The sequence below is a fragment of the Microcebus murinus genome, chromosome 2 (genome assembly GCF_040939455.1).
Source record: "Microcebus murinus isolate Inina chromosome 2, M.murinus_Inina_mat1.0, whole genome shotgun sequence".
Lineage (NCBI taxonomy): Eukaryota > Metazoa > Chordata > Mammalia > Primates > Cheirogaleidae > Microcebus > Microcebus murinus.
In genome coordinates, this window is record NC_134105.1 from 119,512,332 (window position 1) to 119,537,468 (window position 25,137).

At 41.6% G+C, this 25,137-nt stretch overlaps 2 protein-coding genes across 2 annotated transcripts in view; one reads left to right on the forward strand and one right to left on the reverse strand.

Annotated features, from left to right (window-relative positions):
* Positions 1-276: 276 nt before the first annotated feature.
* On the forward strand, positions 277-12,561 carry PRDX6 (peroxiredoxin 6). Its single transcript, XM_012765107.3, has 5 exons — positions 277-488; positions 5,222-5,378; positions 9,029-9,175; positions 9,914-10,060; positions 11,537-12,561. Exons 1-5 carry the CDS (start codon positions 394-396, stop codon positions 11,663-11,665), a joined length of 675 nt encoding a protein of 224 aa, XP_012620561.1. The 5' UTR covers positions 277-393; the 3' UTR covers positions 11,666-12,561.
* Positions 12,562-15,586: 3,025 nt separating this feature from the next.
* SLC9C2 (solute carrier family 9 member C2 (putative)) overlaps positions 15,587-25,137 on the reverse strand; it is a 91,465-nt gene continuing 81,914 nt past the window's right edge. Inside the window, exons 22-25 of the mRNA XM_076000391.1 lie at positions 22,968-23,135; positions 21,703-21,834; positions 19,299-19,484; positions 15,587-17,786 (exon numbers count right to left, since the gene is read on the reverse strand). Of these exons, the coding sequence (XP_075856506.1) occupies positions 17,652-17,786; positions 19,299-19,484; positions 21,703-21,834; positions 22,968-23,135 (621 nt within the window). The 3' untranslated portion in view covers positions 15,587-17,651. The remainder of the gene's footprint in view (positions 17,787-19,298; positions 19,485-21,702; positions 21,835-22,967; positions 23,136-25,137) is intronic.

Genomic DNA, 25,137 nt, shown 5'->3' on the forward strand with positions numbered 1-25,137 from the left:
GCCGGGCGACTCTCCTCCCGCGGGGCTCTCTCTCCTAACCGCGTTCCGCTTCCTCTCACCCTAAAGCCCACGCGCCCCGCGAGATCAACCGCGCGCACCCCCAAGCCTCCAGGGGGCGACGTACTGAGAGACGTGTGGAGAGAGACGGGCGTTAGGCCCGAGACTCGCGGCGCGTCCGAGGCCCGGCGGCGCGCCCGACTGCGGCCGCGGCGTCCGCCTCGCGCGCGCCCCTCACCCCGCCGGCGCCGCCGTGGCCCCGCCCAGGCCCCGCCCAGGCCCCGCCCCCTCGCCTTACATACTGCTCCGCGCGCGGGACCAGAACCTCGTCGCCAGAAAGCGGCTGGCCGCTGTCGCAACTGCGCCTCCTCATCCTCCCGCGTCACCGCCGCCGCCATGCCCGGAGGTCTGCTTCTCGGGGACAAGGCTCCCAACTTCGAGGCCAATACCACCGTCGGCCGCATTAGCTTCCACGACTATCTGGGAGACTCGTAAGTGGCGCCGCGTAGCCCTGCCCTGGCCTCGGTGTCGCCGGCCCGAGGTGCCTTCCCTATTCTCCTCCCTTCCGTCCCCGCCGCGCAGCCCGAGTGCCGCCGCCGCCTCCGGCACCGGCGCCCGCCCGAGCCTCTCGCCGTGTGGCTCCGGCCCGCCTGCGCGGCCCCTCGCTCCGAGTGGTCTCTGCCCCGGCGTGGCCGTGCTGGCTCGGGAGTGCGGGGGACAAAATTGGGCTCCGCGGGCCCTGGGAACTTGATGCCCGTGCGGAGGACGGTTTGTCGTCTCTTTAACTTGGCGTACTGAACTGGGCACGCAGCCTGGTCAGGCCGAGGGGGCACGGGCGGGGTGGCATTTGCGGTCACTTCCCAGGACTCGTGCCCGGGGTCGCACCGCCCGCCCGCCCTCCGTCCCGGAGTTTGCTCCCTAGGGAGGAGGAGGGACTAAGGCCGAAGTCAGAGGACACTGCTGCCGGCCACAGGTTAGGGGAGCCCGAAGAGTTATCTGAGGGGGCTGCTAGCTGCAGTGGTATTTGCGGGCTTCTGGGTACAAAATGTACAATTAAAACCACCAGCTGCCAAGTAAGTAGCCAAAAGACTTTTTGTCCAGAGCTTTCTCCAGTGGCCAAGATGAGATGTGATAACGGCTTTGGGAGGAACCAGGAACACTGTGTGTAGGTGCGTCCTTCATTCCAGAACTTGTAACACTTTGAGGAAGGGCTTTCTGAGAGGGCTCAGCTGCGGTGACCTATTCTTGCCCTTGTAGGTCGTTCCAGGCTCCAGGATGTGCACTTCCCCACTCCGAGACCCTTTTGTTTGCCAGTGGTGTGCCACTCACTGTCCCCTCCCCTTTCTGCTGCGCTGCCAGCACGTGGCCTTGCTGGTGATAGCCAAATTGATAATGCATGATTTGGCCTCACAATCATGCTGTTGCAACTAGGAGAAAATTGATGCCCCCCCCCTTTTTTTTTTGCAACTCCTGAATCAGCAAGCTGTTAAGTTACTTAGTTTTCCTTAGAAACATTACAGGCATGTCAAGTTATATTGTGGTTCTGGAGTTCCAGCCCCACTACACTGTTATGCTCCAAGGCTTGACAATTCCTGACACCTCCTCCCTGGTTTGTATACAATATACAGGGGTATATATCTATAGGCAGAGAGAGGGAAGCTTATGAAATTAATGAATGACTGGACAGGGCTATGCAGAGAACCTAGGAGAAATTCTTAGATGTCAAGCCTGTTCCCTTACAACCCCTTAAGGCCATTTTCCAGCCACTGATTAGGGAAAAATTAAGCTTTGTGAAAGAGAGGAATCTGTTAGCAAAAAGTGAGAAATGGAACATTCAGACTTTGCAGGCACAAAAAGACTCTAGGAATACAGTCTCAGTCTTATACTGAGAATCTAGATATTAATATTTCTCTAAAATTCCATGGGATTTTTCAGAGTGTATTAACCTCCCATTTCTATATACCTAACCCCCATGAAACATAAAACCTTACCAGAACTCTTAGCTTCTGTGGATTAAATACTAACATAAAGTATATTTACTGTAGCAACAATTATAAATGCTGTCAGTATTTAAGCTATTGATGCCATACTTTTGTTGTTTATTGGCCTCTGGATCTATCTAGATTTGATTAAAAGTGGTGCATTCTCAGGGAGCCGCAGGTAGGAAGATGAGAAAAATATCTGCATTTATAAAACAAGTCTGCCTAGGGTTAGGTTAGGCATAATATCCTTGCCCTACCAGGAAAAGAAATTTGACCATTCTATATCATTATAATATGTGGATTTCCGCCAAATTTTTCCAAACTCCATATGATCTCAAATCAGACTGTCAAAATTTTTTTTTCTTGGAGCGGAGCCCAAGAATTTACACTTTATTTTTTCTTTTTAATTCAGGATTTTATGGGGATACAAACATTTTGGTTACATGTAATGCATTTGCCTCACTCAAGCCAGGCTATAAGCATGCCCTTCTCCCATACAGTGTGCTCTGCTTCCGTTAGTTGTGGGTTTACCCCCACCTGACCAGCACCCAATGAGTATTACCACCAGGTGAGCACCTTAGCATTGATCAGTTAGTACCCATTTCATGGCGAGTACATGTGATGCATGTTTTTCCATCCTTGTGATACCTCACTTCAAAGGATAGGCTCAAGCTCTATCTGGGGTAATATAAGAGGTGCTATTTCACCATTGTTTTTTGTAGCTGAGTAATATTCCATTGTATACATATACCACATTTTATTAAGCCACTCATGTATTGATGGGCACTTGGGCTGTTTCCACATCTTTGCAATTGTGAATTGTGCTGCTACAAACATTCGAGTGCAGATGTCTTTATTGTCATCTAATCTTCGACAAAGCAGACAAAAATGTACATTGGGGAAAAGAATCTCTATTCAATAAGTGGTGCTGGGAAAACTGGATATCCACATGCAGAGGATTGAAACTGGATCCCCACCTCTCATAAGAATCAACTCACAATGTATAACAGACTTAAACCTAAGGCATGAAACCTTAAGAACTCTGGAAAAAATGTTGGGAAGACTCTTTCAGACATCAGCCTAGGCAAAGAATTATGAAGAAGACCCCAAAGCAATCACAGCAGCAACAAAAATAAACAAATGGGACCTGATCAAATTAAAAATCTTCTGCACAGCCAAGGAAACTATCATTAGAGCGGATAGACAACCTACAGAATGGGAGAAAATATTTGCTGTCTACACATCTGATAAAGGACTGATAACAAGAATCTATATAGAACTGAAGAAAATCGATAAGAAAAAATAAAACAGCCCTATCAATAAATGGGCAATTTTTGATCCAGGTATCTTTTGGAGAAGAAAATAATTTTAAACATTACAGTTATCTACCCTACCCCTGACAATTGGAAAAAACTAAAGGGATTTGGGTGCTGCTTTTGGTGGCTTTGCTGAGCCTCATCACTGTTTTGTGTATAGTAGAAACAGCTTTTTCATAGTACATTGTCACTAAATGAAACATGTTTTTCAGGGGTTTTCTGGGGCTTAGTAAGTGTAGACCATTCTCTTAAAGGAGGAAACCTTTTGTCTTTTGAAAATGAGAAAGGAAGGAAATGGGAGAAAGAATTGAATTACTCTTATAAACAGCAGTAGGAAGACTTAGAGGGGAAGGACGGCCAAGATAAGATGTTCTTGGAGTTTATCCTGTTTCTAGCCATGTGGTAAACTGGAGTTTGGCTTCTGAGGGAGGGAAGGATGTGAAGTGGCTTAAACCCAGTTCCTTAGCATGATTCAGCAAAACAGTCTCTATTGACTCACAATGGAAAAAGAACTAACTTTTCTAATTCATTACCCCTTTAACAGTACAAGAAGAAATGTCGTGTCCCACTTCTTCTCAACTTCTGTAGACCTTCTCCTAAGTCTCATCTGACCATTAAATAGGTCCTTTTCCATAGGATAGAAGGCCTAGGAATTCATATTACTTATTTCAAAATATACTCTATGTCCCTCTTATTGCCCTTGACCAAAAGGTAACATACTGCACACCTCCACAATCTTAAAAAATATTATGTGTTTCTTCCCAATCTTGCCATAGCGCCCTCCATCCTTTTTGGAGGAAGGCCTTTTTCTTTCCTGAGGCCTTGGAAGTTGAGTGGCAAATGTAGGTGGGAAGGAAGTGCCCTTGTCTTTGCTTTGTTCTTTGTGCTCAGGGAAACTTGCCAAATTTCGGAGAGGTCACCTTAGTATCTAGGCTAGATTTAGTTATCTACTAGTTTAGGATCCTGCCTAAATCATCTAGTTTAGGATGGTATAAGTTGATGGGAATGTGGAGAACTGAGTGTTAGATTTTCCTTTTCAGTTGAAAGAGTAGTTTCTGTCACCAAAGAGAAGGAAATGGTACCCCAAATTTCTTGGTGACTCAGCTTGAAACGTGCTCAAAATCTATACAAGTTTAACCTTAGACAAGGAGACAATGGTGATTTAGATATTAGTATTCTCCTAAGAATTTGTAGTTGTAGAAATCTACATTGTAGGTTGTCAGTTTTCTACCTACTTAATCTGAAGCATGAAGGAAAAGAAACTGCAAATGAAGAGATAGGTTAAACTGTTTAAGGTGCTATTGTTTTGTCCGGGTGCAAGTATCAGGTGTCTTGTTTGGCAGGTTAGATCAGTAAAGTCGTTTTATAAAAGATTTTATGTCCAATTGCTTCAAAGAAGTGAAGTGTCCACTGTGATTTTACATATAAATAGAGGATAGAACGCTGTTTATTTCAGATTATATAATCTGTTTATTATTGCATTCAGACATTTGTTTGGATTCAGGGCATATTGGGACATCCATTATCGGAGCTGAATGTCAGGGTCTGTGCTAGAAAAAAAATGTAGAAAAGAATAAGAAGAAATAAAAAGTTATTTCAGCTTGGCTTAAGTAGCACAGATTTAATTAGCTGAAAAGGAGTTAGAGTGGCTCCATAGTTATTAAAGGAGGCAACACCCTAAAATTAGTCTTTTTAAATATTTACCATCTGGAATTTCCCATCTTTAATTGAATTGGACTGTTTACTTTTTCTGGAAGTAAAAAGATTGAAAAGCATTTCTCAACAGAAAAGGTTTAAGAGCAAATGTCATCATAATCACTCATTGAAAAAAGCAAGCCTGGTTTTGTCCAGAAATTGGGGCTTTTCATTCTACATAATGTTGATAATGACTTTATTCATTTGTGACCTCCTTTTTCTTCCTTTCAGATGGGGCATTCTCTTCTCCCACCCTCGGGACTTTACCCCTGTGTGCACCACAGAGCTTGGCAGAGCTGTAAAGCTGGCACCAGAATTCGCCAAGAGGAATGTTAAGTTGATTGCCCTTTCAATAGACAGTGTTGAGGACCATCTTGCCTGGAGCAAGGTAGAGTAGACCAATGGGCATGTGCTTTGAGCCTGAGGTTACAGATCAAGTTAAAAATGCCAGAGAATATCTTGGTTTTTAAGGTAAAAGTACAAGTAACCCTCAGGTTCAGAGTTCACTGATTATTTGAAAATTTGACTTGGACTACACAGTGAAAGTGTTTGGTTCCCAGTCCTCATCTTGACCTACCAGCAGCATTCAACCCAGCTGATCACTCCATCTCCTGAAACATTTTCCTTTTTTGGCTTCCAGGAGACCATGTTCTAGCTGTTTCTGCTCAGGCTTAGACTGATTTTTCATCATCTCCCAACTCTTAATTTATGCTGAAGTTGCCCTGAATTCATTTCTTGGACCTCTTCTCTTTCTATGTACAGTCTTTCCATAGGTGAGTTCATCCACTCATAGCTTTAAATGCCATCTATATGCCATGATTCTCAAATTTCCACCTCTAGGCTAGACTCCCCTGGCTTCCAGGTTGTTATAAGCACTGCCTACTTGGCATCTGCCCTAGGAGAGCCAGTCATCTCAAACCTAGCTTGTCTGAAACCGGGCCCCATTCTTAAAGCTAGGGTTTTGCTCATCTCAGCTAATGGCATCTACAGTTTTGTAGTTGCTCAGGCCCCAAATCTAGGAGACATTCTTAATTCCTCTTGTTTTTTCATATCACATGTCTGATTTACCCTCAAACTTATCAGCTCTACCTTCAAAATTTATCCAGAATCATATTTAGAAAAAGCACTCCCCAGGTATTTCTCTGGCTTTCCCTCACTTCCTCTGGGTCTCAAGTCAAATGGCACCCCATTAAAGCCCTTCTTACCCTCTCTATCTAAAATTATAATGCCTTTGCACACTCACTGTCCCCTTCAGCTTAGCACTTGTCACCATCTAAAATACTGTGCATATTTCTTATTTTGTTTGTTTCTCTCCAGTAGAGTGTAGGCTCAGCAGGGGCAGGAACTCCTGTTTGTGCGCTTCTGGAACAATACTCAGTACATTGTAGGGGGCCAGTCAATATTTGTTGCATGAATGAATTGAAGGAATTGTCTATTTTCAGTGAAAGGGTTTACTTAGACAATAAATTTGGTGGTCTAAACTAACCTTGAAAACATTTTAAAGAATTTGCTATAGCTTGCTACTAAGTAATAATGATAGCTGCCTTCTAAGGGACATTACTGTGTACCAAGCATTATGTGAAGCCCTTGCGACTGAATAAAAGATGTAGTCCTATTTGTGAGGTGGTGACCTAGGGCTGCATCCCATGGCCATTTATTAATAATACCAGTTAGTCCTAAGAGTCTGAGACTTTAAAAGAGTCACATCTAGGAGAAAAAGAAAGGGCAATTATCTTTCTTGAGGTGATGTTTTTTTCATTGCTTACACTTACCAGTGAATGGTAACTGACATTTCTACAACATTCTCATAGGCAATTTCTTATTAGATTTTAGCAGAGCCCTGTAAGGTATGTGTATGGTTTGTGCTCTCAATTTCCTTTTTCTCATTTTAGTAGATGAGCATACTTTTTTCACTCAGAGAGTTGGAAGGACTTGCTCAAATTTGCCCAGCTAGAAAATGGTGGCAATGTGGTTTGAACCTCAAGCTGATGTTCTTTTTGACACTAGATGACAGTAGGATTTAACCTGATTGAAGGTAAAGCCAAAGTATATGGTTCTTTGGTGTTCATAGGTGTAATGCAAGAGGCAGGGTAGAGAATTACTGCATAGCAATAATTAAAACAACAAATTGCTGAAGCAAGAGTTTATAGTCCATTATATAATACCCTTTAAAGTATAGAAGCATAACCAGGTTCATTTTATCTGGTGAGCTTCTGCCTTAGAGGTTTTCAGAACTGTGATTACATTAAATATTTCTCAAGTATCAGAAGCAGTGCCCAAACTATATACAACTGGTTATACAGGAAACCTCAAGTATGAAATCATCTTGATTATTGTTTAGTTATGATCACTTAATAGGCAGCCAGTGACAATAGGAGGAAAGTTAAGATAATAAAATTAGGGAACATGTTAGAATTTGTTGTTACCCATTTTAAAGTTCATTAATGCAACATTAACGAATTTACCCTGTCACAGCTCTGTTGAGAAATCCACAAAGGTTTTGTATCTGAAGCCCCAGTTTTACTTTCAAGGCTCCACATAATAAATAGACTGACCTTGTTCCAACTTTATCTTTTAAATTTATTTTAGAGACAGGGTCTTGCTGTGTCGCCTTGGCTCAGAACGCAGTGGTGCCATTATAGCTCACTGCAACCTCAGACTCCTAGACTCAAGTGATCCTACCACCTCAGCCTCCTGAGTAGCTGGGACTATATGCACGCCACCATGCCCAGCTAATATTTTTTTAAATTTTTTTTTGTAGAGACAAGGTCCTGCTATGTTGCTTAGGGTGGTCTTAAACCCCTCAAAGTGGCCTTAAGTGATCTTCGCATCTCAGACTCTCAAAACACTGGGATGACATGTGTGAGCCACCACAGCTAGCCTGTTATTTCAACTTTAAATCTTCTTTTCCATTATTTCCTAAACTCTGCCCAGCTAAGTTCCTCACTCCTATCGATAATTCATGCACAGGCTTGCCTTCAGGTCTCATTAATAATGTTTCTGCTCCCTAAAATGCCTTCCTTTTTCCTGGAAAAATCTTACTCATCCTTCAGTGGCCCAGGTAGAAGTCCTACCCTTTTCTTGAAGCAATGGGAATGTTCATATACTTCAGCATTTGCAATCTGCCACTAAAACGTTATAGTCTTGTTTTTGCTGCTATTTCATGTGGGAATCATCTAACCAAGTTATAAGTTCCTTTAAGGGCAATAGCTATATCTTACTCATTTGTAATCCACATGCATAATCCACATTAAGTGCTAAAGTAATGCTTGATCAAATAATGAAACTGTTTTTTCCCCAAAAGCTTTTAGGGACAAAAAAAGTAGAAATGAATGAATGAATAAAATTTTACTAGCGGAGGAGGGAACTACATCATTTTCCTTTATTTCAGACTTGAAATGTTCTGTTTTCTATTTGAATTTCACCCTGGTGTAAGTTTACTTCTGCCTTTTTACCCATTTACCTAAGACTTATCCTTGAAGTATATTTTTGACTATCCATTCTTGTGTATTTGCTTTAAGTTTTATGATTTTTTTTTGTCCATTTCTCTGGCTCTGTTTTGTAACTTAATGTCTGAGTTAAGGTGCTTCTGAGGCAGAACCAGATCTATAGAATTTAATTTTCTTTGCACATATCATTATTTCTAGATGTGATAGACTTAATGAACCCGTTGTTTCTGATGGTTTTTACAGTATTTGAGTACCCAGAGGTACCTTGTATTAGGATCTAACTATATTCTTCAACTTTTGAAGGGCTTACTGCTGCTTTCTCAAAGTAGTAAAAGCATGCTAAATTTAAGAGAATTGGCCATGAAAAGGACTTTTGCCCATGGTTATAAACTAAGTACTGCACCCTACCATTATTCCTGTTAATAATTTGGTGAGGGGTGTTCATCTATTCGTTTTCTTATTAAAATCTCTTAGTGAAAATTATTAGATTATAGTTCTCTTCCTTTTCTTGCAAGGTGATGGCTAACTGTTAACACTCAGAGGATGTGTTGGGTTTAGATTTCTATTTCCTCTTTCACCTGCATTTCAGGATATCAATGCTTATAATGGTGATGAGCCCACAGAAAAGTTACCTTTTCCCATCATCGACGATAAGGATCGGGACCTTGCTATCCTGTTAGGCATGCTGGACCCTGCAGAGAAGGATGAAAAGGGCATGCCTGTTACAGCTCGTGTGGTAAGTTGTAGAAATCCACTTTTCCACTTTGTAGTCAGCATGACTGATCAGGCTGTCTGTCCAAATGCTTGGACCAGCTAGAGGAAATAGGGGAATATCTACAATTACAAAATAACTGTGTATTGGTGACAATATCATTGATTATCTGTAATACTGATTGATACAAAGTGGCTGAAATCTCCAGCTAAATTTTTAAACTGCTAAGTGCATAGTGCTTGGAAATCTACAAAATAATAAGTAGTTTGTCCTAAGGTGTCATCTAGAATTAAGACACCTTTTCTATAGGCTGTCTCCTGAGAGACCTCTCTTTCTAGTGATGGGCCATGTCCTTCTCAGTCAGTCAGCTCTGTTTTTAAATGTTAATTTGATCTGTTCTCCACCCACTAGAGAACAAGCCCAGTCCCTCATCTGCACAAATGTACGACTCTTAAAGAACCAATGTCAACTTCCATTAGTATTATTTTTATGCTCATCATCCCCAGTTGACATAGTACCTTCCAGGGACCTTTCCTGTTTCTTACTGGGACAGCCAGAACCAAATATGATTCCCTTCTAATTTTAGAAAAATAACATGGAGAAGAAAATGATCTATATTCCAGCTACCCAGTTTGGTGTATCCTTCTAGATGTTTTGCTTTTGTTTAGTTTTTACGCTTTTGAACATTTTTAATGATTGCAGAACTTTCTAAGTGGCTTTAATACCAAAAGAACTCTATTTATGCCTTTTTGTGCTTTGCAGGTGTTTATTTTTGGTCCTGATAAGACACTGAAGCTGTCCATCCTCTACCCAGCTACCACTGGCAGGAACTTTGATGAGATACTCAGAGTAGTTACCTCTCTCCAGCTGACAGCAGAAAAGAGGGTTGCCACACCAGTTGATTGGAAGGTAAAGATGTTAAAAAAGCAGATATTCAACTTGCCTGGAAGGCCTGAAGGGCCAGTCTCCAAATAGCTGCCTTCAGGGTCTGTGTTACCTAGGGCTCTGTTTCTGGCAAACTGGGAGGATTTTTCCTCAAGGCTAAGTTTAAGATTTGTCCAGAGGCCTTTTTCAAGGTCTTTTAATACCTTTTACGTAAGACACAAACCCCGTATATTGCTTTCTAACTTTCAGAAAATTTGGACAAATTGATTGGTCAGAATGATTCCTTTTCCTAATACAGGTTTAAAAAAAAAACAACTTTCATCTAACCCTTCCCTAATGATAAAATATTTATCGCAAAACTTTGACCATTTTTCTTAAATCATGGCTAGAAAACTATTGATGTGTTAATGTCATGAAACACTTCATTTCTCTTATGCTTCAGTCTTTTAAACCTATGTAAAATTCTTTGAAACTTGTTCATAAACTTTTAATCTCTAGGATTTCTGCAAATATGTAGAACATGGATAATATCACAGGAGTATCTTAACATTGCTACATTTTTAAAATATGCTAACCTGAATAACACGTTTTGTTGTTTTCTCTGACAGACATAATCATTTAAATTCTGTGTCCATTAACTGAACATACATTTATTGAGCCCAAACACTGGGCACTGGGCAAGCGGTAAACAATATAAAGTCCCTGTTGTCATAGAACTTACATTCCAGTGGGGAGAGACAAACAGTAAACAAGTTTATATAGTCTATTAAGTGGTGACAACAGGTGCTACAAAGAATAGTCAGGCAGAGGTGGGGAGAATAGGAGCACAGGGGTGAGAGAGTTGGTTTTATATTTGGTTGCCCAGGAATGCCTTTCTCTGACGGGATCCTTGGGGAAGGACATGAAGAAAGCACAGAAGGAGCAGTTAGTGCAAGGAGCTTGATCTGCAAGTGAGTTTGTCATGTTAGATGAATAGAAGGAGAGCCAAGGCCAGATGTAGTGGCTCACAACTATAATCCTAGCACTTTGGGAGGCCAAGGCTAGGGGATCACTTGAGGCAAGGAGTTCAAGACCAGCCTGAGCAAGAGCAAGATCCTGTCTCTAAAAAAATAGAAGAATTGGCTGGGCATGATGGCGCACACCTGTCAAAAAAAGAAAAAGAAGGAAAGCATGGAAAAGAGCCTCCGGAGGAGGGGTGCGGGTGGAAGGTTCATCACATAGGGCCTGAGGCCACGACACATGCTGGCAGTTGAAAGGAGAGTGTATGGCAAGCCATTACTGGGTTTAAAGCAGGACTGTTTCTTCTTAAGATGGTGAAATGCTTACCTCTCAAAAGTGTCAAAGATGAACTTGTGAAACCAAATTCTTAAGGGTCTAGAATGTAAAGGATACTTGATTAGTCTCATTAGGACCTGTAGGTACTTTTCTGAAGTTGATTCTTGAAGACCTTTAAGCTCCACTGTAAGACTGAATCTCACCACTCTCCATGTCTTTCAATAGGAAGGAGGTAGCGTGATGGTCCTTCCAACCATTCCTGAAGAGGAAGCCAAACAACTTTTCCCTAAAGGAGTCTTCACCAAAGAACTCCCATCTGGCAAGAAATACCTCCGCTACACACCCCAGCCTTAAGTCTCTCCGGGAAGTTGGTGCCAGAGCTGCTCGCATAGCGCAGTGAGCCAGAGGATGTCGGCTGCCAATCATGTTTTCCTGCAGCAGTTCCCTAAAAACATCCTGGTGTGATCGTAGCCAAGGTCTTTAGGTTGCTATACTACTGGCTTATTAAATGAAAATGGCACTAAAAATTTCTTCGGATTCTTTACTCTCTGCCATCACCAGCACTCTGTTCTGTTCATATATCAGCACTCTGCTGGCTGTCTCTGAAATATGTTCTACACTTGAGACTCACATCATGTTGGATCTCCACGGGGTTTGTGATCAATGAGGCAGTATCAGTTGATGGTTAAGAAAGCTTGCTTCGTACCATAATGGAATGACTATCAATTCTTTCAGCTGTTCTAATCGAATCCTCTCTTCTGTTTCCCATTTTGGAAACAATAGAACTTGAAGTTCAACTTCCTCTGTAAATATCCAACTATTAACCGAGGAACTTAAAGTAACCCAGATGTTCTTTAACATTCGTTGTTTTGATCACAGTGCTTTTCAATTCTGTACTTTTCTAGTAGATATCTGAAGTGAGGAGAGCAAGGGGAGGGCCCTTTAAATATTTTGCTGTAAAAATTTTGCAGTAAACTTCTATCAAAAGGGGGAGACTGCAGAAAAGGCTCCCCATCCCTGCCAGGGAGGTGTCCCAGAAGTGTGAGCTATCTGACAAGTGCTCGTGCCTTTCGCAGTGTCTCCGTGTGTCGGGCCGCCCCTGACGATGTGGATGTCAAAGGGCACACCCCATCCAGAGAGGAGAAGGTGGCCAAAAATGTTTTATTACAGAACCGTTCTTGCAGTGGGTTGCTATATTCTGGATTTTGCTTTTTAGGGATCAACAAATAAAATCTTTTGTTAAAACTGGATCAGAGAATTCTGTTGTAACATTTTGAAGTACCAGTTTAGAGGCTTCCTTCTCACTAGGATGGTCCCGAGTACTCTTCTCTAAAGACAGATGTTATAAGATTTCCTGTTATGAAAATGGAGTAGCAGCTGAAGAACAACATGATTTCACTACCTGTCTTGGCTCACTTTGCTCCTTTACATTATAAGCCTGGATCCTAGAATCTTTCCTATGATTTTGTGATCCCCAGTATAGAGAGCTCTCTTCACCTAATGCCTTAATGGGGTTGCTACGCTCAAGAATATGAACCTTGAGGACAATGGTACATCTGTGCTTTTTGCTGCTCTGAACTAATGGTCTCTCTGACTTCTCGTCTTCTGTCACTTCCCTCGATGTCAGGTGGCTCACCACTCTCTTTGATATTTGCCTTCCTTAGTCCTCGTCTCTCATGGAGAGTCTGGCCTCAACTTTTTAATGGTGACAGTTGAAAGTTTAAATCTCCAACATTACTTACTCAAACTTTGAGTCTTATGTTTATAGACCAGTGGAGCATTTACTGTTGAATCTGCAAATTCAAAATGGAATTCATCGATTTTCTCCCCCAACCTCAGTAAATCTATTGCCCCTCTCATCACTCACTCAGCCTTGGTATTTTGTTTGGCTGTATCTATTCTACCTGCATAGACGATGTCAGTATAAAACTACTGAAAGAGCTTAGGGAAAAGGGCTCACAACCTCAAATTGAATTCTGGTTTGTCACTAAGCAGCCATGAGCTGTGAGAATCTTGTGTGAATATTCTTTTCCAAATACAAAATATTACATAACAAATATGCACTTCCAGGATCCTAAGTACATTTTTAAATATAGTGACATGTTGCTTAATGAAGAGGATATGATTTCCTTCTATTCTTACCTCTATTGTGGTTTTTCCTAAAGCATCATGTATTCTTTCAAAGTCTTGTTGAGATGAAAAGGAATAATGGATTCCAAATAATAAGTGGCCATAAAAATTCAACTTTATTTGACTTTTAAAAATGAAATGAAAAGTGACATTAAACAGTGCTATGCAGTATAAGAATGTTAATTTCTCCTAAACTTTGCTTTCAGTAGCTAAGATTTGTGGAATATAGTTCCACTTTTCAATATTTACTACATTGGAGAGAGGAGAATAACTATACTCTAGAAAATATCGGGGAGGCACTAATAGCAATTTCACAAACAGAAAGTATAGGCTTTACACTTTAGACAATAATATATCAGTTGTACAACACCTTTGATAATGTATTCTATTATAATTTGCTCTCCCTGGAAAAGAGTTTCATTTGGTAAGCTATAAGTTTTAGGATATCTTATGTTATCCTGAAAAGTTTTTTAACATCTCAAGTATAATGCAACTACTTAAAATGAAACGTTGTTACAGCAGTCCACCAATTGCTTGTAAAGTAAATGCAGCAGTAAACTGCTTCTTCTTTCGGCAGCTTCTAAGTAAACTCCTTGCCAGATAATCCTTCAGCATTTGAGCAAAGATATTAGCTTTGTCTTTAACCTGACTCCACACATCATATTTGCATCATTAATATTTATTTTCTAAAATGGTGTCCAGTTTCCAACTATAAAAGAAAGTCAAAAGTAAACTATTAGACTATGAACTTTTCAAGGAAAAAACTTCTTTGAACCAGAAAACGTATTAAAAAGTTTCCATTTTATTATCTGAAATATTCCTCCTAAAAGATCACCTATTAAGGGTTTTGAGTGACCCTACAAGGGTTGCCTAAAAAGAACTATAATAAGTTGCTTTGTTTGAAGGAACTGCTGTCCTGCATGGTGGCTCACACCTGTAATCCCAGCATTTTGGGAGGCCAAGGCAGGAGAATTACTTGAGGCCAGGAGTTTGAGACCAACCTGGGCAACATAGCAAGAGCCACCCACCCCCCTTCTCTACAAAAAAATCAGCCAGGCGTGGTGGCATGTGCCTATAGTGCCAGCTGCTCGAGAGGCTGAGGTAGGAGGATAGACCTAAGCCCAGGAGTTTGAGGCTGCAGTGAGTTATGATCGCATGCCACCACACTGCAGCCTGTACGGCAGAGCTAGACCCTGTCTCTAAAAGGCAAACAAACAAAAAAGGAACTATTAACCATAAGCTTGGTCGGTGCAACTTTCCTTCCCCAGACAAATACACTGCAAACCATGATTATCATAAATGACAGTGACAGGACGAAAATTTCTATTAGAAGGGTCTTAGGGTGGCTATCTGGTTTGGGATGAGGTGGGCCAGAAGACTTCTCTTAAAGCGACATTTACATAGCGTATCATTTTTCCTTAGAGGTCATGTTTACTTGGGGTGACTTGGCATCCAGCTGCTAGGAGATGGGGAGAAGCCTGTCCTTAACACCATTACTGCTTCCTGGCACCCTGTTGCCCTTCAGGGCTATTTGCTCCTTCACTCCACCCAGCAGGGGGCGCTGGCCCAAATGAGCCCTGTTAGGAGGCCTAACAGACCCCCAGAGGCATGAGCCCTGTAGGCTGCCTCCCCCCAGATTCCCCTCTACACTCTGTCCTAGCCCCTTCCCTTCCTCAACTCCAGGCTTGACTTCCGGCACTTCTCAAACTTCTCTAACTTAGGCCTGATCATTGAGGAAAAGTAGGAAACGATTAGGGGCAGGGGGCAAAAATCTGTGCAACTCTCCATAAAATATTTTGAAGCCTCTTATCTTAAAATTTCATGTAAATCTGTCACCCTATTTCATAATATGTTTAATATAAGACGTTTTAGATAACATGACAGTTAAAAGAGTAAGTTTTCTCTTTAAAAACTGCCCAAGTAAAATCAATAGTGTAGGAAGAAGCCCGTGGTCAGCCTGTGGCTCCACATACACCCCGCACGCCCGGAAAGCGCACTCCAGACGCGTGCACATGCTTGTCCCTCCCGACCCCGCAGCCCGGACATCCCGGCTCTTCGAACTGAATATCAGGGGAAGGGAGTGAGGAGGGAAGAAGATGGGTGGGGCAAAATTACATCTTTAAAAAATATTCTGTCATTTTAATCTGTAAGTAATATAGGTAAGCTAGATCCCAATTTGTCCAAATTAATGAGTTACAGCTAGGAGCCTCTTCTCACCGCCCACATTTTGCTACTTGGCCTCATAGTTTACTTAAGCTATGTAGTTTAATATTCACAATAAGAAAAATCTAAAGTGCTGAGTTTATTACCTCATCTTTTCCAGTTATATTCTTTCTTGGTCATTTGAAGATTAGAGTCGACTGATGCCAACCAAATACATGTATTCAACAGAAAAAGTGAATTAGAAATTAAGAGTAAAGGCAACAGGAGAATATTTTGAAACATCTATTTGCTTTCTCCCGTATAAGCCTCCCTTTCCCCTTCTTCCTTTCATATAGGCACTTTACTTTCTTCTCTCAGAGGTCTGTAATAAGCTCCCAAGAGTCCAGTGCCAGGGCTGACAAACTCGAAGGAAAACGGGCGGCTCACGCACACAACTGAAGTGGGCAGGAGGAAGACGAGGGCGCGGCGCCGACCGTGGTGAGTGGGAGCACAGAGCGTCTGCACACTCTGTAGAAGCCAGCTGACACTCGGCTCTAGCTAATTGTCACCACATACAGGAGTGAGGGCTGGAGTATTGGTAGGCCTCATTTTTTTCATGAAAACCTCAAAATCTGCTTTTTTAAAGTGTGAAACTTCTGTGTGGTTCAAACTTGGCAACTAATTTAAAAATTTTAAAAGAAAACGTGTGGAGGCCAAACCCAGTCTACTGCCCAGATCAAGTCCATGCTTGTACCATCTGTGACTTTTGTTTCAAATCCATCGGGGAATACAGAGGGAAGTGTTTCCTTCAGTCTAAAATTTATTACAGAGGTCCTGAGGAAGAGGAAAGGCCTATAAACCCAAGAACAGTAGGGACCTGTGCCCTGCTTCCTAGCAGTGCTTACAATCTCTGACTCAGGTGCCCCGAGGGGGAGACAGTAGGCCCTGAGCTCCCAGCCTTGCCATAGACTCCTGTGCCCCCAGGTGGTTTGGAAGCAGCCGAGTGGCAGACCTAAAGAGGCTTTGTGAGCTGGGGAGATGGTTATCTCGGTGCTGGCCAACTTAGACAGGTGACCTAGTTAGCAGAGGAGGCCCCATAAATCATGGTGCCGCATACGACCCCAGAACAGGAGGTGGAAAGGAGACATGAGAATGTCTGAGATTCAAATTGCTGATAAAGGAAAAGCATAATTACTTATTTAATGTCTATCTCTCCTCATGAGGATAGAAACCTTGTCTGGCTTATTCACCAACTAGCACTTGGCACAGTGCCCAGCACACAGTGGGGCTGCATTTTATTAAAATTATGCAAATGAGAAATCGTGAGATAGAAAATATTAATAAAATCTCACTTTTTGTACCAAATTTGAAATCATGTAAATCCTCCCCCCAGATTACCATTAAGAATTGCAAAATATCTAAGCTGGTGGATCACATGAATTGTAAACAACCGGGATGGTGCAGATTAGAATCACAAATCAAGATGACTGTGTATTCAAGCTGGGGCAGCTGGGAGAATGTTGATATCAGGCTGAGCATGGAATAAAAGATCTTGAGTGTGTTTTCTGTAAAGCAAGGCCTTCTTATCGAGTCTTCTTTGTATCATGCTTAGCACCATGATGCATGCAACTGGGGGCTAATAAACATTTATCAGAGTGTACCTAAGCCAAGTCGTTTGACTCACAGCTGTGACCATGATTTGGAGCCTGGGTCAGGTTCCATATTCCCTTTGGTTGCCGGGAGCAAACCAGTTCCCCACACCTGGGCCCACTATGAGCGAGTCCATCCCCTCCCACTTCCTGCACCGCCCCCAACGGCACTATGTGGCTGCAGCCTACCAGGGCAGGAACAGACTGCAGCATAGAAGCTGCTCTCTCCCCTGTCACATGTATGGAGGGAGGGATATGGGAGAGGAAGGAGCCACCTGGATTTCAGTGTCTGGAAGTCTCTGATAAGTCTCCCAGCAGCAATGTGGCAGCCAGGGTGGGCCCAAGGATGAGGACTAATGGAAAGCCCACACAATACCCTTGCAAATCACTTTCTTAGAATTAAATGAATTTTTCATGTATTAAAGTTCCTTCTTGATAGTTTTCCTACTGTTAAAGGGCAATCCCTTACCCATGATGTTGGTGGCATTATTATTTTTGGAAGGCTCAGATGCTTGGATTATCAGCAGCTTGCTTAAGTCAGAAGTTCCTTGAACCTAGAGGAAAAAAGTCAAAACTAGTCTAAAGAGCATTCTTTGATCTCTAACATAGCTGCTTCTCAACCTTTCCAAAGAATGTAAGAAATAAGCCAAAGCATAGAACTGAGTCTTCAACCTAGGCTGTATCTTTTTTATTTCAAATCTTCTTTGATGTTGTTTCAAAAAGTCTTAGATCAGCATACTTGTTTTGTTGTTGCATACTTATAGACACCAGAGAGGAAATTTCTACATCTTACTTGTAACTAGACAGGAAATCCCAGTTTGGAAAGCAAGGAATGCCCAGCACGCAATGAGGTGCTTGTATTCCCACATTGATGCCCAAGGGCTCAAGGCCCAGCCTTCCCAGGAGGGCAGGACTGTCTTCCTTCCTTAGAGCTTTCATCCCACATGCACAAAATCTGGCTCTCAGAAGGCCCAGGAGCAGACAAGTAGTAATTATAACTCATTTCTAGATGTCGCATATTATCTCATTTAATTCTCATAATGACCCCATGAGATGGCTGCGTCATTACCCCATCTTACTGAGGAAGAAAGTGAGGGTCTGACAGGTTAAGCAGCTTGCCTGTGCTCATGCTCTACATAGGAATGGGGATCAGGTTTAAGTCTAAGCGTGCCTGACTCCAAACCCTGGTCTCTTAACAAACTCAACTGTAGGCCCCTTGCCGCTTACCTCCACCCGTCATTTCATCTGCCATTAAAAATATTTAAATTACTCTCATCCTCTGAATTGTTGAAAGGGACGAAATAAGAATGTTATGAAAGAGGCAAATTCACTTTTTAGGTTTACCAACTTTTCCAGGACATAAAGCTTCATTTAGTGAATGCCCTTTCAGTCTGAACAGGCAGAAAGTGGAGAAACTTACTATCAGAGTAGAGAGATGTCACCTTTTCTCCCGGACTCTTGATCCTCCCCATTCCTGGGTGCCACCCTCCTGTCACCTCTGTGGGCCAGTAGCGGGTGGGTTGGCCCATTAGGGACCTTGCTTTTATCCTCCCCTTGCCCTGTTATGTCCTAGGTTCACACTTCCGCCTCCTCACAGAAGCATGGAACGAGGAGGTCAGGGCCCAGGGCCTACTATCAAGTCGTACCCACAGCCCCTCACATGGCAACAAAGTGCTGTAGCCCCACTCGACTCCCTTCCCATCAGTCAGTGCAGATGCTTCCAGAGCCACCTAGAATACGGCATCATTGCCTAGGTGGGAACTAGGAAAAACGCATTGCATCCCGTCCTTCCTCTGGGAAGGCACAGCTCCACGCCAGGGCAAATGGCTTGGCAAGCGGAAAGCAGGCAGATTCCAGCCCCCTTGCCCCTCAGGCACACCCTTGTGTAGGGCACCTGTACTACAGTACACACAATCCCTGGGCACATTTTCATTTTTATTAAAGGCAGCTAAGAACTTCAGATTCTATACAGGTTTAATTTATTTTTAAGGTGGTCAGTTGAATTTTAAAGTCATTTATGGGGCACCCTGAAAAGCAAAGAACTCTTTAGAAATTATACTCCTTACCTGCTCACAGGTTTTAGGTATAATGCAAGGTGCAAAATATGGTTCCTCCGTGTTAGTATCAATTACACTGCCATACACAATAATAACAAATTTCATGGTCACATTATTAATAGTCATTTCATTACAGCTTGATAAAGTCTCCACATATGCGCGATTTAATGACACACACTTCTGAAAATTTAAGTCCTATAATAAAATTACATTTTTTCTATAAATCATACAAACTGACACAGAAGAAAGCAGATTCACTGATCTATCTGAAATATTTGAAGATATCAGGAGGCACATGGACCCTGGTACCAATAGACAGAATTTATTTAGAGTTTAAAATGGTCAAGTTTCTGAATTCAAAGCTTTTCTGTTGTTACCGTGTCATGACCCTGATTTGTGAGCTCTCAGTCAGCCACAGCAGGGTGGTCAGCTATGCCTCAGTGGATTTCTCTTTGCATGAGAACCAGAGTCTTAAAGCTTCAGAGGTTTTACCCAGCAGTAAGCAAACATCCCACTTGACAAGTGCACAAACAATAACAAAACGCCAACACAAAACAAAGCAAGGCACCAAGTCTGAACTACACTTCAAGGCTCAGAATCATGGACTTTAGAACTGGAAGGGAGTTGTTGTGGGTTGAATTGTGTTCCGCCGCCCACCCCAAATTCTTATGTTGTAGTCCTAACTCACACTACCTCAGACTGTGACCTCATATGGAAACAGGGTCATTGCAGTTGCAATTAGTTAAGATGAAGTCATGCCAGAGTAGGGTGGGCCCCTATTTCAAAGGACTAGTGTCCTTGTAAAAAGGGGAAATATGGATAAGGACTTGCATACAGGGTGAACACCACTGAAAGTGCCACTTAGCCATTTTACAAGCTAAGGAGGGAGGCTTGGACCTAATTCTCCCTCACAGCCTCTTGGTAGAAACTAACACTGCCAACACTGTGGTTTCAGATTTCTAGCGTCCAGAACTGTGAGACAATAAATTTCTGTTATTTAAGCCACCCAGTGTGTGGTACTTTGTCACAGCAGTGCTAGCACAGTAACAGAGGAGCTTAGAGGTCAGTCCAATGGTAGGAATTTCCTGGCCAGTGCTCTGACAGGGGCTGTCAGCTCAGTCTGAACATTTCCAGCCCCAAAAAGTGCACAACTACACAAGCCAGTTCTTGAATCTCAGTCACTGACAGGCAAATCAAACACCTACTTGCTGAGGGTGTACCAAACATAAGAAAATGAGCAACGGGAAAATCTAAAAATAAGCTATTTTAGTTTGGTTTTTAAGTGCATGTACCTTTTCAGTTCTGTGGTTTTAGAATGGGAAAGAGATAACAATCTTATTAGTGCCTGGATGTTGTTCTAAAAAGTCTTAATTGGCTAGTTCTTTAATGAAAAAATACTGGAGTGAAATAAGCCAAAGTATTAAATAGAAATTCTCTGGGGAGTAAAATTGGGGGCAGAAGGTTATTATTATTTTTAATATTTTATATTTGTATTTTCTCATTTACATAATGAATGTGTTGCTTGTGAATTAAAAAAAAAATTGCAAAGGATTTTCACCATATTATTGAGTCAAACCTGACTCCATATAGTTTCAACCCGTTGGTCCTAATTCTCTATTCTGGGTTTCATACGACCCTGAATTTGTCCTACTTCTCATGAAGAGGCAAAGTAAAAGGAAGAGTTTCAATCCTCTTACCCCTCCAGTAAAATTTTTCTGAAAGTCATTATTGCCACATAGTAAAAAAAATAAATAAATAAAAGTTTAAAAAATACCTGACTGGCTTGTATGACATACTAACTTTTGAATTTCAACGTTTATGTCCAGCCTCTTATTTCAGTGAATATTGTTGAACTTCAGGTCTGTCACTTTCCCACTTCCTGACTCATAGTAGGGGTCTGAATAATTATTAATATTAAATAGCATACAAATGTGGGATTGTAAACTGTGCCAGTCCAGGGACAGAGTTGAACCACTACTCTTTGGAAGGAAGGTTCATGGAAGAGATTCAGTCACCTCAACAAAGGCCAGAAATTTCTAATAACGAAGGTAAAGTGGACTACAATACAAACCAGATTGAGTGTGCAGTAACATATTCTGACTAATGCTATGCTTAGCTCTGGGAGAATCTATCTATTTAATATTTGCTGAATATTAAAAGTATTAAAAGTACTTTTTATGGTTTTAGGGGAGGATTGCAAATAGTCTGGGAAAATTAGCTGTGACAAGAAGACCGAAAATCTGTAGGAAGTTGGGAGAAGAGAGTGGTCAAATTCTAGTAATCTCATTCTAGAAAATGAGACACAGTCTTCCTTTCTATCCTTGTTTCAAAAACATGAAATGCATTTTGTAAAAAAAAAAAAAATACAGTACATAAAAATTCAATTCATTCGTATTTTAATCATCTAACTTACCTCACCAATGAGACTTGATTCAAAATACTGATAGGCAGTACTGAGAGCAAACTTTAGCCATATTTTATATTCCAGGGATGGCCAGAAGACATCAAAGCCTTCATATAAATCCTCCAGGGAGATAAAGCAGGCCTGAAACAAGACACCAGGTCACAGCAGCTCAATTTGGAACTAAATTATAAGACCAACGAAAAACAACATGCCTGCCGATCTAATTTTCATCTTGCCTCTTGGAAAACTGTCAATTCTAGCATAATTGTGATACTCTGCCATTTTAAAGCATCCGTGTTGTGGAAAAGGTTGTTTGCTATGTATAAGATGATAAAGTTATGGTCCAATTAAAGTTATAAACTTAATAATAGACCAGTTTCACTTAACAACAGCAATACCAAAAAAAAAATAGACCAGGAAAATTTGTATCAGTCGACAGGTACAACGAAGGATATGGCTCCTGAGCCGAGGTTTCAGGACCTTCAACACAGAAACAGTCTATTCTTTTACAGTAGGTACAGTGGGCATAGTATTTGTTTCCAGAGGCAAACTGTTTACCTGAATGAAAAAGAAGACTACTTGTTCAGAATTCAAATTAAATGAACTTTAATTCATTCAATTCAGCCTTGTGACTAGATTCATGCCTTCTATACTCTTCTGGAAATGAAATGGTATGAAATGGCTAAGATAACATTGCCTTCTACTCCACACACCCCTAAGACTATGGATCCTGCTCTGTTGCATCGAATAGTCCCAAAAGATTGAGAATTCTTTGCAGTAGGAACTTTAGCTCCTATCTATTTGAATTCCCAACACCTAGTGGAATGTCAGGCCACTTATGTGCTAAATAGATAACTTATTACTTAGCAATGGAAAAAATAGAAGAAAGGAACTTTCAAAACAAAGAAATACTCTTTAAAAACCCTCCTCCTGTGATGGTGGCCATTTTTTGAGCACCTATATGTGTCAGGCATTTTACAAAGGTATTTTCCTAACACTCATAACATCAAAAGGTAGGTAGGTACTCTCTCTACTTAATAAATAAGGACATTAAGACTTGAGGAGGTTAAATAACGTTCCAGGTCCCATGGGAGCATGTAGTAGAGCTTGGCATGTGAGACCCTAAATCTGCCTTCTTTCGGATAGACTATGCTGCCTCCAATAGCTGGTTGTGTGACTAAATAAGATATCAGAACCCAGAGGAAGAAAAGATGCTGGCATTTTTAATTTACTTGAGGAATAAATAATTACCCATGACAGAACCATTTTCTTACCTCTAAAATTGTTTCACAAATGACAGTATATTCAATTTCACGCTTAAGCAGGCAGCTCAACTCTCCGATTATGTCCCCGCTAGTACAGTACTCTGTAAACATGGCTTTGGACTCTCTAGCAGGCATTAGGCTACTCTCTATTCCAAAGGTAGGAGGTAAACTATGCAACTGCAAAAGGGGAAAAATGTGCAAATGGAAATAAAAACTGTAAAACCCTTTGATCAAACTGTAGGAGCCTCCACTATTTCTTACAGTTATTCTAATGGAAGGCAAAGATTCTTCATGAATCCTATCAGGTGTGAAGGAAGAATTAGGCTGTTAAAAAAATCACAGTTTCTTTCACATTTCAACTCCCCAGGGCAAGGATTTGTTTCCAATCTTTAGTTATAAATTTCCAATTTAGTTGTAAGTGACCCCTATTTACAACTTTGTACTTATAACTGTCTCATATAAAAATCCCTCCAAAACTGGTAATTCTAGTCGGCAACCATTGCAGACCCACTCTGAGTCTACCTGGGCTGATGCCTCAGGTGGCAAATCACTTTTGACTGCATGGGCACATAAATCAGATATTGTGAATTAATATGCTTCCAAACCAAGCCATGATTTCAGTAAAAGCCTAGTCTCTCTTTTAAAGGCTTAAGAATAATTACCATGAAATATCAAAAGGAAAAGGTTTTAGGATGAACATAGGATGCTCAAGGTACTTCAGGAAGAGAACTGGTAGTAGTGGATGGAGAAAGAGGAGAGATGTCAGATTTCAGGGGGAAGCTGCAAGAATCAAGAGGAGAAGAATTATGGAATTTTCTAGAAAGTTTAGCTGTAAACATCAAAGAGGAAGGCTATGGTTAAGGACACAGGAAACAGGGAACAAAAGGTCACCCTCTCCTAGTAGTGATTAACATTCAGACTTTTAGAAGCATTCATGTTTCCAAAGGAGTTTGAATTTTTTTAAGTGGCCCTAATTTTGTTTTGTTTTTCCTTTTATTTCATCATATTATGGAGCTACACATATTGTTAGGGTTACAAATATTGCCCCTGCCTCCCCCTCCCCCCAATGTGTCCAATCCCCCAGTGGTGTGCACCACACACATTATGAAAGCATATACCCCTTTCCTCCTCCACCCTAATTGTGAATGCAGTTCAAATGACCTATAAGCAATGAAGAATGTCTCTGTTCATTACAAACCAAGAAAAGAAGATGACATCTGTGGTAGGCAGCATTCTAAGGAAGTCCCCCAAGATTCCTGTCTGCTATTCAATCAAATACTAATCTTAAGTACTGCAATGAAGGGACTTTGCTGATGGAATTAAGGTTACTGATCAGCTGGCCTTAACCACTTTGGTACCAGTGTCGACTATAGTCAATGGCCACAGATGAACACACACACCGACTTTAGCCGACAGCCATGATAGGACTTTTCTAATTTTTCATTTACCAAAATAAAATTGTGAACATTTAAAAATCACGTAATGAAAACATATATGTATATGTTACCTATTCTGATTTACATTACAAGTAAAGCTGCCTGTAAAGTAAAACAAGCTTTCAGTGCTTTCAAGCTTTCCTCATCATACAAGAGCAAAACAGATCCATCGTCAATGCACAGCACAGACTATTGTGCGGACTGTGAGTGCTGGCTGTGGGCGAGGTATCGCGGCCAGTGAGCGCCGAACCGAAGTGGTTAAAGAGATGATCTTGGATTATTCTGGTGGACCCACCATAATCACATGAGCCCTTGAAAGTAAAAGAGGAAGGCAAAAGAGCCCGTGAGAGAGACGGGGCAGCTTGAGAAGGATTCCACATGCCTTTGCTTGTTCTGAGATGTGAGGGCTGCACGCAAGGACCAAAGAGGAGCTCTAGGAGCTCAAGGTGGTCCCCAGCTGACAGCCTGCAAAGAAGCAAGGGCTTCTGTCCTATAGCTATAAGATTTTGCCAACAACCTCCATGAGCCTGGAAACAGATTCTGATCCCAGAGCTTCCAGAAGGGAATGCAGCCCTACTGACTCCTTAATTTCAACATTGCGAGCACCCAAACAGATAAGCTAGCAGAGCCCACCAGACTTCTGACCTGTAGAACCATAAGATAATGGATCTAAGCTGCTAAATTTGTGGTAATTTGTTATAGCATCAGTAAAGTACTAACATAACCTCTTCAGACCAAATAGC